The sequence below is a fragment of the Passer montanus genome, unplaced genomic scaffold (assembly GCF_014805655.1).
Source record: "Passer montanus isolate IOZ18808 unplaced genomic scaffold, ASM1480565v1 scaffold22, whole genome shotgun sequence".
Lineage (NCBI taxonomy): Eukaryota > Metazoa > Chordata > Aves > Passeriformes > Passeridae > Passer > Passer montanus.
In genome coordinates, this window is record NW_024366815.1 from 12,935,400 (window position 1) to 12,950,467 (window position 15,068).

At 40.0% G+C, this 15,068-nt stretch overlaps 1 protein-coding gene across 2 annotated transcripts in view; it reads right to left on the reverse strand.

Moving 5' to 3' along the window:
- The window catches only part of JMY (junction mediating and regulatory protein, p53 cofactor), a 64,369-nt gene extending 49,515 nt beyond the window's left edge, over positions 1 to 14,854 (reverse strand). For both annotated transcript variants that reach the window (XM_039709668.1, XM_039709669.1), the window contains exon 1: positions 13,872 to 14,854. In XM_039709668.1, coding sequence (XP_039565602.1) covers positions 13,872 to 14,711 — 840 coding nt within the window. In that variant the 5' untranslated portion in view covers positions 14,712 to 14,854. The remainder of the gene's footprint in view (positions 1 to 13,871) is intronic.
- Between the last annotated feature and the right edge of the window lie 214 nt (positions 14,855 to 15,068).

Sequence of the window (15,068 nt, forward strand, 5' to 3'; positions counted from 1 at the left end):
CAAAATATCTAACTCCTTCTGGTTAAAAATAGCTGCTTGCCCTACCAGCTACCAAGGAAGCAGGAAGCAGAAAACTATAGTGTTCCACTGCAATGTGAGCTACCCCAAAAGAGAGGAGGAGGGAAAGACCTACAAAAAACTAAATGGGATTTATAGACACAGCACTTCTCAAAATAGTACAGCACCTTAATTAAAACCCACTCAAAAAGATGTATTTAAGCAAATATCCACTCTTCCCCAAGATGAGTAGATCAGCTTCTAGGGAAAGTCACCTGAACTATATGAACTAACTATAAAAGTCAACTCTAAGTTTTCATAGACAAAGGGAAAAAAGGTTGCTATAACTAACACAGCACTTGGAAATACCATTGCCAACCCTCTTCCCTAAACTTGCATAATGGAAATGTAGAGTTTGTCTTATTGGTGACTGGTTTTTTTTTTTTTTTTAGCTGTGTCGGGATCCATCTCTTCTTCCAAGCACCAAGTGTCAGGACAAGAGGAAATAACCTCAAATTGTGCCCGGCTTCAACTAGACAGTACAAGAATTTTTTCACAGAAAGAACTACCAAGCACTTAAACAGGTTATGCAGTAAAGTCGCTCAGTCATCAGCCCTGCAGGTATTTAAAAGATGTGCAGATGTAGCACTTAGGGGCATGGTTTAGTGGTGGGCTTGGCAGTGCCATATTAATGGTTGGACCTGATGATTTCAAAGGTCTTCTTTGACCTAAATGATTCTGTATAAGTGGTTTAAAGGAATACAGAACTATTCTCTCTTCACACTTTGGAACTGGAGTGCATACCAACCACCAAGGCTTTAACAAGCCACAGTGGTAGAACAGAAGACCAATAGCTTTGATTCTACTTCTATACAGAGGCTTTTAACCCAGATGAAGAGTCCAGGTGCTTCACTGCCACCAGTCTGGAAGGGGCACTGACACAGGAAACAGATGGTGTAAAATTGCTGCACAGAGCACCTCCCATTATAACACAGTCTGATGGAGCTTTCCTGCTCAAAAGCAAGCTGAAGCATTTTTTTTAGCTGGCTGCCATCCAGACAGTATTCAGACTACTAGATACCTGGATGCTGGGACTAGCACTGAATTAATGTCATAATGAAAACCACACCCTCCACAGACCTACAGGTAGTTTGATTCTGTATGCTCCCATTTTCACATGGGCAGTACTAAATGAGTACCTAGCCAAGTGTCTAGACCAACCCAGAACATTAAAGCCAGTTTTCAAGGTGTTGGCATAAAACACATTAACAATTTCCGTGGCATGTTTTATGTTCCAGTGAACACTAGTTCTCAGCACAGACATTCAGTGTTACTGCTCATTTACTTCAATAGTCTCAGTATGAATTTTTGACTTTCACAATTTTTTAATTACATTATTTAAAGAAGTGGGTGGAGGAGAGTAGAGTAACATCCTGTACAGGCCTGACTAGCTCTATACCCATTGAATGCTGCATTTATTTTAAGAATCATGTTTCACAGATGTTACATTGTTCACAACTAAATGAATCCATATATTTTAAGCAACTATTATGCAGATACACTCTAACCAGCAGGAAACACTTTAAAAAAATTTAACAGCACACATATTTAAACTATATAACAAAGATTTTTTTCTGTATTTTTTTATTTTGTTCAAAAATCTTTAAAAGCATTACAACAGACTGTAATTATGTGCAGGTTAACCTCAGCTGGGCAAATAATCCAAAGTTTAATTTAATCATAGAAGAGTCAAGTCTTACATTTCCTTTGCTAATACTCCCAAAGCTTTCCCTGTTACTCCTATTTTTTGGCGTATTTTATAAAAACATTGCAATATGACACTAACAATTTTTAGATAAAATCAGTCAAAAAGATATTTTTTCAGTATCTTCCTAAATTCCTTCATACTCCAGAAATAACTGCAGAACACCCTATCTTTCTACAAATTTATGTTGTCAGAAGTCTGATACCTGCCATTTCCAATTAGAGTTCTAAAGGTTCAAATTGAAGCATACTCAGTTTCACAGGTAGAACTATGGACAGCTGTCATCACAGAGAAGTACAGTACTGCAGACAGATTAGTTTTAGATACTGCATCCTTTGTCCAGAGAACAGCATTCCCAAAAGTAAAATACTCAACTCTCCTGATGATTCACTGGCAATAGTCCACAATGACATTCAGACAATGAGTTATAAAGAAGTAAAGCCAGAGAATACGTAAAATTTGTATGCAAAATTTTAGCAACTGAACTTAGAAGGCAACTTTTTTTTTTTTTCATCAGAACATGCTTAGAACTGTTTCTCTTTAACCAAACAAAAGAAATCCTCATTAAAAGCAAATATACTCCTACATGTCCTGACAATAAGCAGAAGTCTCAATTACATAAAATCTTCACTACAGGCAAACTGTTTTTCCTCACTCTTATGAACATGTGGTCCTGTACTTAAATGTCACCCATCACAGTTAAGAGATTAAGACATGCCAGGATATCCAGCTGTTCACATGATTGCATTGCCATCAATAAGCCTTACCTTTGTAGTAAAAAAAGATCAGTTGCATTACTGTAGCAGTAACAGACCAAAGCCAGACTCCCCCACACAGATCTAAAGTGTATTTCACTGCTAGGGCAGAAATTATCCAAGAGAACACAAAACCTAGATAGAGAGGGAGGATGTCATAAATAAATTAGTTAATACTGACTAGCATGAGAAGTGCTGGATCCAGCACTACATCTAACCTCCTAAGATTTAAAAAAGATAAAAACAAGTAAATTCCATAGTAATTTGCTTGAAAATAACACAGCAACTGACCACCTACTGAGCGCACAAAAAGGGTCCATTTTTTTCAAAGAGGCTTCTGAAGACAGTATGCTGATGCACTGCCAAGGTTACTGTCTGCATTTGGGTAGTTTTTAAAACGGCTGTTTAAAGAAGAGCTGAGCTAATTCAACTAATTAAACTAAAAGCACAGATAAAACATACATAGCAAACAAGTTCAAAGTTCACATGCACTCAAAAAAAATGGAACAGCAAACAAGAAAACCCAACAAAGATATTGGAAAGCAAAACATGGGGTGTTTAAAACACAAGAAATTAAGAATACTTGTATAAGATGCGTCATCTAGACCTCTGAAGAGCTGCTAACACAAAATGAACCACATCATTCCCCTTTAAACACTACTTAAAACAGTCCATTATCATACACAGTGAGCCTAGAACCTCAGTACATGTGCGCAGAGATGTTCTGGGTGGGTGGCAGGGGTTTTGTACTGTGGATTACAGAAGTGGCATTTGTGAGAAAATGCCAGAAGCATCCATGTCCAACAGAGCTAAAGCCAGTGAGCTCCAAGATGGACCCACCACTGGCCCAGGCCAAATCCATCAGCAACCACAACAGCACCTCTGGGATAACGCATTGGGAAAAGAATGCTGGCACAACTGCAGCCCAAGAGAGGAGCAAGAAAAGATGAGAGGAACAACTTTGCATACACCAAGGTCAGTGAAGAAGTATCTGGGAGAGGCTTTCCAAGCACCTGTGTAGAGATATCCTTGCAGCCTGTGGAAGACCCCACACTGGAGCTGATGAATGAGCCCTGAAGTAAAATGCAATTTCACAGAGAGCCCATGCTGGAGCAGGCTCCTGGCAACCTGTGGCCCCATGGACAAGGGAGCCCACACAGGAGAAGTTTTCTGACAGCACCCCTATGATCTCATGGAGGACAGACACCAGAGCACTTGGTTCCCTAAGGACTGCACCCAATGAGATGGACGTACACTGCCAAAGTCCATGGAGGTCTGTCTCCTGTGGGTGACTCCCCATGTTAGAGCAGGAGCAAAACATTAAGAGGAAGGAGTGGTAAAGAACATACATGATGAACTGACTACAACCCTCCTTCCCTATCCTCCTATCTTATCCAGTGAGAGAAGGTAGAGAAATCCAGAGAGGAGAAAGTAGGGAAGTTGAGGCCAGTAGGGAAGATGAAGGGAGGGGTGGTGCAAAGATGTTTTTTATTATTTGATTTTATTTTTCACTATCACTGATTTATCAGCAATAGATTAAATTAATTTCCCCAAGCCGATTCTGTTTTGCCTGTGACAGTAACTGGTGAGTGATATCTTCTTATCCTTATCTCAGCCCATGAGCCACATCATTTTCTCGCCCTACCCAGCTGAGAGTCATAGAGTGGCTCTGGTGGCCACCTGATTTATGACATCTACCCACTGCAAGAGCACACCCCAGAAGTTTGTGACCAGCACAGATTGCTTGGCCACTTTTCACTCCTATCAGTGATCCTCACTTAGGTTAACAGCTCCTGGACAGTAACAATTACCTTTGTCTAGTTCTTTTACATTGCCTACCAAAATGCACCTCATTTCACCATATCACCCATAATACAACTCCACAGATAAAGAACTGAACTGAGTAAGAAAAACTCAAGTAGTATTTTAATGCAGCCAAGTGAGCCAAAACATTACTTCCATGTATGCATCATTACTGAACAATGCAACTTCTCTCCTCCCACACGGAATTCTAAACAGAAATCTCAGCAGAACTCTATGTACATATATAACTTGTTCACAAGACTCAGGCATAAAGCTCTCAGCTCTGACAACAATGTATGGTGAATGATCTCTTCTGAAATTTCAAGAGGGAAATGCCAACAACTAAAAGCTATGCATCTCCTTCTCTGTAAACAAGACAAGCACATAACACCACGTGGGGCACTTTTCTAAGCTGGTACTAGTCTGGTCACCTTACCTTACTGTGTGATGTGGCTGTACAACTCCTTAGTCAGACTGCCATGTCAAATGAGTCTATAAACACCAGGTATTAGTTTGAATTTAGCATACTATTTGGATAGCCACAGATGAGCTACAGAAAGCACAGCAAACAAGGGCTAACTGCATGGGACAACTCATCGTACAGGAGTGCTTGGTTTTCCTTTTCCTGTTAGTAACACAGAAATAGGTATTTACATTGTAACATAATTTCATGAATGAAATAGATCTGTTTAGATCTGTATTTCAGAGTTATTATGGTATTTTGGGACTCATTTCCTTTGAAAAGGGGCAAAATAATTAAAAGTTAAAATCACTAATGAATCACTCGTTGGTTGGAACATGGTAACTCTGAACGAGAAGACTTCTAGGCAACACCTCACCCTGAAGGCTTGGCAAAGAACTTACTTTACACATATCCTAATGAGTTCTGAGTTGTTTTTTTTTCTTCTGCAGGTCAGAAGACTGAGAACATACGTTATGTAAGTTCAGGCTGTGCCACAAAATACTTTAACTTTTGGTCCACAGATTGCCTTCTGAACTACGCTGTTAGTCAGCAGAATATACTCAAGAGCATAAAAACAGACAACTATCTAAACAAACTAACATTTGCAAAGAACAAACACATTTAGTTAGCAGGTATTATAGTGCTAGTCTTAAAACCTTTCACATAAGATTTGCCGTGCCAGGACACAGGCCTAGCCAAATACTCACCTGCAATAAAGACCACAAATGATCTTTCATGAAAATAAAGAAGAACACTTGATGGGAAGAAATAAAATTAAAAAGGTAAAATCAATTTCACTGTGAAGTCAGCTCATGGGAATTAGATCAGCAGCACTGAATTAGTACTCTTAGCAGTTTTACAGTGCATTTGGCATGGTAGCGAATAATTCTCAAATGTCTACTAAGTCTAACAGTAGACTTTTAAAAATCTAATTCAAAGCAGGAAAAGCATTATGACAATACCAGATTCTACGTACTTGTGAGGGTGAATTTACTTTTTAAAGCTGACCCAATAGCTTGCTCCCATGAAGAGAAGGTTCCACTTCCCATGCCCTCTTGCCTCTTCTTCCCAGTCTACTCCAGTATCATGTTCCTTCTGCTCTCAGGTGCCCTCTTCTCCACTTCACTGGCTTTAATATTTTTCATATCCTTCAACAAACTAACTCAGCATCAGGCAAAAACCTACTTTGTGGTCTCTCGAGGAGTAATTTACTGAGGAATCAGCATACTGAAAGGACAGAGAAGCAGAACAGGAAGGAACACAAAGCTGACATGAGGGAGGACAGAAAGCAATAGCATCCCCCGCTGTCAACACTAGCAAGCTGATGATCCAGTTCTTCAGCTCCCTTCAACAACACAGCTGATGAACCACATTTAAGCCCAGGTGACAGACAACAGGTAACTCAGCCCTCTGTGAATTCTTTCAATGCTGGTAGAGTTCAGCCTCTATGGCACCTTATACAACGGTGCAATGATGGAACAGCAGGCCTAATGGAAACAACATTTTGCATACCTAAATGCAATTTTTAAAGCTTCCAAGCTCAAATAATAGGGATTTCATTTAAAAGTTTAATAAGTAAAAAAAAAAAGTCCAGTAGGAAGAACATATTTACAGTCCACTATTAAGAACAAAAGGCTAAAATAAGATACCAAGAAAATCCTTAGATCCCATATCACAGACATTTTTCCTCCTACCTTAACAGCAAAGACAGTAAATTATAAGCTACTAAATCACGTTCATAACAGAATAGTATTCCAGGCAAAAGCAATTTCTATTAGCACCAGGGGAATACAGATTTGTATTCTGTGGTGCTAATTGTCTGAGTTGGTTTTATTCCTGTTGTTAGGGAGAAATTAATGGGAAAGGATACTCAGTTTAAATGTTAAAGGGAAATAAAATCCATGTGTGATAAAGCAGCATGATAAAACACATTTGAAATTATACATACCATTTACCTATTCATTCAGCTCCTCCAGAAGACCTCCAATATTGCAAGTAGTTTGGGATTTTTTAACCTCCTCCCATATATGATTTTTTTAATGAATTATACTACTCTGAAGTGACAAAATTATACAATTTAAAATTTGGACATCTGATGATCATGAACAAGTAACACATTACTGAAGGCTAAAGAATTTGGGATCTGAAGTCACAGGGCTATTTACACTGTAGAAAAATTACAAACTTAGAAACTTCTAGAAATAATCTACAGACTTTCCCCCTCAAAATTTTCACTAACACATTCATATATTTTTCATTTCTTTTTTTCTTCATTTTTTAAATTTCCTCTCAACAGATATAAAACACAGTGTTTTTTAAAGTTCAGGTTTCCTTTAAAAAAAAAGAAAGGCCTAATCAAAACTAGTTCTATTTTAAGCATAGGTTCCAACCAGAAAACACAGTAAGGTTCCTTCTAACATTATAATCTATGAGTCTAAATTATTGAAAATCTTTTACAACACCCTTTCCCTAAAGTAGCTCAAAAACGTCATGATGCAATACTGTTACATGAAAAGTTGTGCTCCTATTAATTTTAGATGACCCAGATATATTGTCTGCAGTCACCACAAACAAATGCTAATTGATTATTTAAATAACATTTTTCAAAGAAACCCCAAACCCATCCAGCTCCCTCAGAATAATATCACAGCATTTTTCCAAAAGAAGGTCAGAACTAGTTGCCATAAATACATTTTGGAAAGTATTGTAACAGTGGATAATAAAAAAATTTGGGTGGTTTTATGTATTTAAGAAATCAGAAGTACTCAAAGTCCTTTAAAAAAATTTAAGTGTTTGCTGAATAACTGGAAGTGTTTTGTAAGACTTTCCAGAAACAAATCCTTACCAAAAAAAAAGTCCAAGTTTGTCTGAATGGGTAATGTTTGTAATTAGCAATCAAAAAAATTCACAGACATACATTCAATATTCCTACAAAAATACCACACCCAGAAAAGAATAGATAGAAAAAGAACGCAGAGATAAGGTCTTACCACTGAAAGGTTTTGAACTGAAAGGAGTATCTGCCAAAGGTTCTGTAACTGGTGAGTGGAGTCATGCCAATATATCACCCATGTTCTATTTACATCTACAGTGAATGGCTGCAGACGATCATGTCCAAAGCCTGGCTTGTCAGGGAAGCTGTCTTCTCACCAAAATATACACATATACATATTGACTAATTCATTCATGGTCTGTATCCTTAGAATATAATTTTCCATCCCCTCCCGTCCATCTTCATTCTCTCTCTACCATATTTCTAATGACTACGTTTTTATCCCTTGCAAAAGTAGTCTGGCAGATGTATCTTCAGCTGGACTGAGCCTTAACTTCCATTGAAGTTCTCTCCAGTAACAGCAATATCATGGTGCACTGCAATGCTATGTTTCTAATAATATTAAAAAATGAATGTTAAAAGCACAGCCTCAAAAACAAAAAATGCAGTCATTTCCTGAAATGTCTACTTCTCAATGCCTTCCTTAGGTTTGTGGTAGCAATATTTACATATGTAAAACACAATCATCCCTGACTATTTGTAAACAGTGTCTTGTCATGTTACAGAAACATAAAAAGATTAAACTATGACAGGGAACCTGCTTTCAAATGCAACATCTGCCTGGGTAATAATACTATGTCAGCCAGAAAAGGGGGAAAAAATGTTACTGGCTTAAGAAAGCAGTTTTAAAGAGCATTTACTTGAAGAGGGGGCATTCAATCAAAGAGAAAGAAAATAATGGTAGAAAAAAAAGAAAATAAATACACAAGACAAAGGTGCACACAACGAAAGTACAACCCAATATAATCTCTAAAAGCTAAGAAATTAAGGAAGCTGGGAATTCTGAGTAGCACAATGGATTATAGGTTGTTTGCACCTCTTCAAAATATTCTGTCACACGAAAATGCTGCAAATAGGTACCAACAACTTTAAACAAAAGACAAAGGAAAATTTACATCTATGGAAAGAAGGGGAATATCAAATTAAATTATTTCAGCATCAGAGTACTCCCCCAAGTAATAGACATAAATGGTTCCCCAGTCCCACTTTAGGCAGTTAAAAAGACCATACACTGCATTTCTTTTTTTTTTCCCTCTTCCAAGTATTTGGATAAGTAAATTAATTACGAGACTTGCAAGCTGCTGTCTTCAGTTTCTAAAAATTAAGTCCAGGCTTACTAATACTGCTGTATTGTACAGAATGCACCTCTACTTTTCATCTAAGATTTAAATTCTGTCAAGAATGACCTAATTTTTGAAGTCAATGCCCTTTTCTTTGTGTACATGGAAGTTTCCCATGTTTTGAAGAAATGTACATTGTTTTAAGCACTCTGACTTCCGGGTACAACTGCAGTACTCATTGTCAACTTGCTCTAGCTGTCACACAATACCAGCCAGAGCATTAATATCATGTAGGTGTCTCCAAAGAGCGTGGAGGCTACCTGCCAGTTCTACAGAGCATATCCTGCAACTGGTGACATATTTTGGTTAGTACGAACTTACAGTACTAGTTCAGCACTTAAACAGCTTATTTACAAAAAAAAAGCATTCCAACAAAACTAGCTTGGACTTCCCAAATGCTAAGCATTAGTCTTAACTCTGCTCTCCTCATGTCAATAGGAAAAAAAATCCACAGTATCTTCTTCTGATCCTCTGTGCTCCCAATGTTAAATTCAAACCAGTGTTCTGTTCCCTCCTGAAACACCTTATGTATCTTCTAAACCTAACTACTTCAGTTCATATACAATATTCAGTTATTCTTTCTTCTTGCATAGAAAGATATTACAGTGGTTTTGATGGAAACATTACTGTTGCTAACATTTTTCCATGTTACTGGAACACTGAATACTTTTTTGTCATGTTTTATATTTACTTTTGTATTATTTTTGATTCTGATGTTGAAACTCTCTTTAAATCTTATTGTGTCTAGATACAGATCACTGAACAGCAACTAGTCACCTCACTTTTGGAAAACTTCCACTTTTGTTGTAAGTGCCCCACTATCTACCATATAAACATTTATTTTAGAACTGAATGCATACAGCCAAAAATAATGAAATAAAATTATTCTAGTTACTGAGACAACCCTGAATATCATTGATTACTAAAATACTAAAACAGCTTCAACAAAACAAAATGTTATTGGATATTATATATACCTTTTTTGATATAAACAGAAATGTGTGACAATATGGAAGAAATACACATTGGAAACGTGAAATTCCATGATATATAACTTACCACTTCCTCTAATTTGACAAGCATATTTCATTCATTCAAAACAAAGAAAAAATTTGCCTACTAAACATGCCAAAGTAATTTAGAAAAAAAAATTATCTGATTATGAAGGAAATAGTGACCATATAGCTTTCCATCAAAAACTGCCATGTTTTCTTCTCAAACAAATTGGTACTGTAAGAAAATAGATTTGTTTTTCCTTAGCCTTTCTAGTTCTTTGAATCAAACGAAAATTGAACCAGGCAGGATTATTCTCATGCTTAGCAAATACAACACTATAGAGGAGATAGAGATTATAAATAGCACAGGTCCTCACTTTCACAGCTGTCTAAAAAAGTCAGCCACTAAAGAGAAGATGCTTTCAGAATTACTTCAGAATTTAACCAGGCACTTACAAGTGTTTGAACTTGCACATTATAAAAAAACTTTAAAAGAAGACATACAGAGCAGGGATACAAAACAGTCTTTGTCTACCTGCAAACACTGGAATTCATAGATTTTATAAAGCAAAAAGAAAACCAAAGCAAGCTTCTGACTAGTTTTATACTGGGCAGTCAAGATCCTATAGACTATCACCTACCAAATTTCACCCAACCAGGGCTGTAGACCAAATTTCGGTCTACTAAGAGCTGTATGGAACTGGAACATTCCCAGGAGCTGATATTGCAAAGATGCTGAAGTAGACATGTAACATAAAGAGAGACTTCCCAAACTGTCAACTTGTTATGCAAGAGCACACAATGAAATGTGTTTGGGGCATGACTAAGCCACCCATCCCTCTTGATCACAGTTTACACTAACATCATTTTTTATTCTGGAAAACATGACTGCCTTCAGCCTTTTGAAAATACAGAATGGGCAAAGAGATACAGCACCATGACTGATATTACTAAACTCAGAGAAATTTGCAAACATCTACACTTAGCCTAGAAAAACTCTGCGAAGAACATAAACAGGCAACTGGCAGGACCAAGAGTACACAGACAAACATTTTCTGCCTTCCTGACACAAAGTATAGTATTTTGGAAATACTGCCCAGGAAGCTGGAATTCCAGAAAAGGATTCAAAGGTATACTCTCTGTTGAAATAACACCTTTTTATCTTTTAACTGAGTGCCTGAAGATTTTTTCAAGAGGTATAAATTTAATGAACAAGTTTTTTATTTTGAATAAATTCCTCAACTATTTCAAAATTAATAGTTTTATTTAAAAAAAAAAAGTGTTATTTCAAAACTGTAATTGAGGCAGAAGAAATGAATCCCAGGTCACACAGTTCCTCTACAACTATTTTACTTACTCATCTTGGATCTGTTTCTACTTGCAACATTCTTATGGTTTATTAAAGGCCTAGAATTTGGACTGAGATAAAAATTACTATTACAAAAAGCAATGATTACTAACTGCTGTGAAAATAAACTGGCTTGTGTGTAATTTATGGAAAGCAATGACTGTCCAAGCAGGGGATGCTAAAACAATGAACCTGAGGTTTGGTTGCTCACTTAAGAATACAAATCAAGTGAAGCTGCAAGTATTTCTCAAGTAATAGTCTAACTGCACAGAGGAATCTGTCCTAGGAAATACAGGAGATATATTAAATAACTATAAACTACAGAGGCACATTTTAAGATGCGAAGTCAAGGTCTTGGGAGTTGCACAATTTTACATCAATGAAGACCCTTCACATTCTCTCCTAGATACCATTCTGTACGTATTCTGTACCAATGCTTCTCAATCACCTCCTCTTTTCCCAAAAAATTCTTTTAAGAGACAAAACTGTATAGAACTCCTTGGATCCAACATTCCTGCTATCAGCTGACAAAATTCCAGCACAGATGGAAAAGTAAAATGTGAGATAAAACATGCATTCAGTAGGTTTTCTTTAAAGTAAAAAAAATCTTTACTTTGGAAATACCAAGCAGTGCCCATCATCCACTGCTTCATTTGCTTAGAATTGCAATGACGAAGAGCATCAGTATTTGCTTAAAGAAAGACATTTCCTGTAGACCAAGTAAACCCCTAACAGGTAAGGAAAAGAGAAACCTGAGAGCCAAGAGGGAAAGAGCAGGTCATTCCGTTGGTTTCTTTTCTAAAACATGAACTACCCTTAATTAAAGAAGGATCGACTTACACAACTGACAGAAGTACAGCTGTATGGGCTCTAGGTACACTACCAGACTGGTTATCATGGGAAAGGAGGGTTGTACAGTAGTCTAATACATACACAGGCTCTGCCATTTTGTCTTTGTCACTAAGTTCAGAATATTAACAGAGAATAAAATTATGTAGCTTAGGGAACCAATTTATTTTTGCCAGTAGTACTGGCAAAATAGAAATTGAGATTCTCCAAGAAACAAATGGTTCTTGCTCAGTAATTCTTAACTAGTATTTCCTCAAAAACGCCACATTCCTACACTTAGGTATCCAGCTCCCAAATTCCACGTGTTTAACACGAAATTCTCTTATCCTGCACAGCTCCTTGTAAAAACTGCTGAATTTAAGACTAAACCTAATTTAAGCACATGCTTCCAAGCATTCATGCAGTTTAAAAAACAGTGAAAGACGGTATGTTTTCACAGTATCTGGACTAAAACCACCGCTGAATTTTATCAAACTAATTACCAACTGTACACCAAATAACAAGATTTAATTCAGTTATTTAAATAGACATTTAAAAAAAAGAAAAATCAAAATTATATACCCTAACACAACAGTTTAGAAATAAACTACCTGGCAATGCTATACTTGGATGTTCTTTCTGTGATTACATCATGGATACTACAATTTTCTCATACTCTGTAACTCCAGTCACAAAGGAAAACTTGGCATGAATTCTATGGACTCAAAACTATGCCATCAGAGAGCAAGAAGATATGCTCACACTCCATCAAGGAAAAAACAATGACCACCACACATTTTGTAGAAGAGTATTGGTAGGATATATGTGGGTAGCTGAAGCAGCCGAACTTGACCTATATCCATGACAGAATTAAGATGATGTTTGTAAAAATAAAGCACAGAGTAACCTGACTCATACTCATAGTCACACCTTCATAGATCCGGGTACATTCTGGACCAAGGCCACTGAAGCACAAAAACAACTGTAAAATTCTCATTTTATACCTGTGAAATCTGGGTCCTCATACAACTCAGTCCATGAAAACCGAGAAAGTAAAAATTCTCATACACTGATGCTAGAAGTTAGTTAGACGGGCATCCTCAACTGCTCTGCCTAGAACAGTATACAGTTTAAGAAAGACACGAAGTGTCCTGAAACACCCAAGTCTTGACAGACAATATCAACAGCAACAAAGCAAATATCCACTAGGACCAGACAGCTTGCTTTTTTTCTTTAAATTCCAACTCTAGGAACTTCTCAGCTGAACAAAAGCTGGGCTTACTCCTACTCCACTGGAAAACAATCTCACGATCTAAATACCAGGTTCAGCACTACTGTATGAACCTGGAATTTCTTGGTCTCAAATGCCTAAACTGTACTATCAAAACAAACACCACATGTTGCTGCTCTCATTTAACAGACAAAAATTCAGACCCCAACCACATCCTGGTGCAAGGCAATTCAAGAACAAAAATATGGGAGCAAGACCTTGCCAAATCCATCGGATATTTATTCACAAACACCTACATTTGACTGCACAGAAAAAAAGTACTGAGCCACCCTCGGCCGAGTAAAGAAATCTGCACCTCCTTAAATCCTGGCCCTAGGTACGTTGGAAAGGTGAAGCCCCATTTTTCTCACTAAGGAACAGAACAGCAAAAACAAGAACGACTAAAAAAGATGGCACCGATTAAACTAAACGCAACACTGAAGTGGGAGCATCTGGACCACGCAGTAACCTCACCTCCTGAATGCGCCTGCGGGCCCTCTGGAGCACCTCCTCGTACCCCTTCTGTCGCAGCTCACTCAGACTCTCGTAATACTCTTCGGGGTCGTCGGTCTCGGTGAAGAGCACCTGCGAAAGGATCTTCCAGCCACAGGTATCCAGGCTGTGAACCAAGTAAACTTGCAGATTGTAGCAGAGAGCGTCCATCTCCTGCTCGGATAGCTCCGGTGCTCCGAAAAGCACCGTCCACATGCCCGAGGGCTCCTCGGGGAAGGCAGGCAGGTAGGGCTCCAGCTCCGAGTTCACCGAGCACAGCTGCTGGTGCACGGCCCGCAAGTCTTGGAACGAGAACAGGCCGGCCCAGCTGCACTCCTCCCCCGCCGGCTCCGCGTCGGGAGCGCCCAACTCGCTCGCCCGCGGAGGCGAGGGCGGCAGCGACAGCGCGGCGGCCACGTCCTCCTTCCCCAGCTCCAGCACTTCGATCTCCTCGGCGGCACCTGCCGCCTCCGGGCCGCGCTGCGGCCTCCGGGCCGGGCTGCCCTTGGGGCGCAGCGGGCTCTTGGGCAGCGCCTCGGCCCGGGGATGGGCGCAGCCCCGGGGCGGCCCCGGGTCCCTGCGCACCGCGGGGCCGCCAGCCTTGGGGACGGCTCCGGCCTCGGGGCCGCCGCGGCGCAGCTCACGGGAGCCGCTGCGCTGGCGCTGCGCCGTGCGGTTGTGGCAGGTGATGGCGAACTTGCCCTCGATCTCGTTCCAGGCCACGATGAAGGCGAACTTGTGCTTCTCCCGCTCCTGGAAGGCGTGCGGCCTGACGGCCACCCAGTCGGCCTCCAGCGTCTCCTCCAGGGCGAAGGCGGACATGGCGCTGCGCGACTCCGCACACGGGCACACGCCGCCCGCCCTCCGCGCTCCCGTCCCGTCAGCTGCTCCGCAGCCCCGCACCGCCTTACCGCCCACCACCAGCCATCTTAGCGGCCGGGGTACAAGGGGGAGGGTGCGCTGCTTCCCCACCGGAGCGACGAGGGAGGAAGGGCGGACGGGAATCGCCTCCTCCCGCTCGCCGCGCGGGTCCCGCCGGTCACCAACGCGGACAATGCGCGGCGCCCCCGCGCAAGCACCGCGCGCGCGTCACGTGGGGCGGGATCTGTTTACAAGCGGCGGCGCTGCGGCAACTCCGCGCGGGCCCCGCCCCCCGCGCGGCCTGCGGCAGCCCCGCCC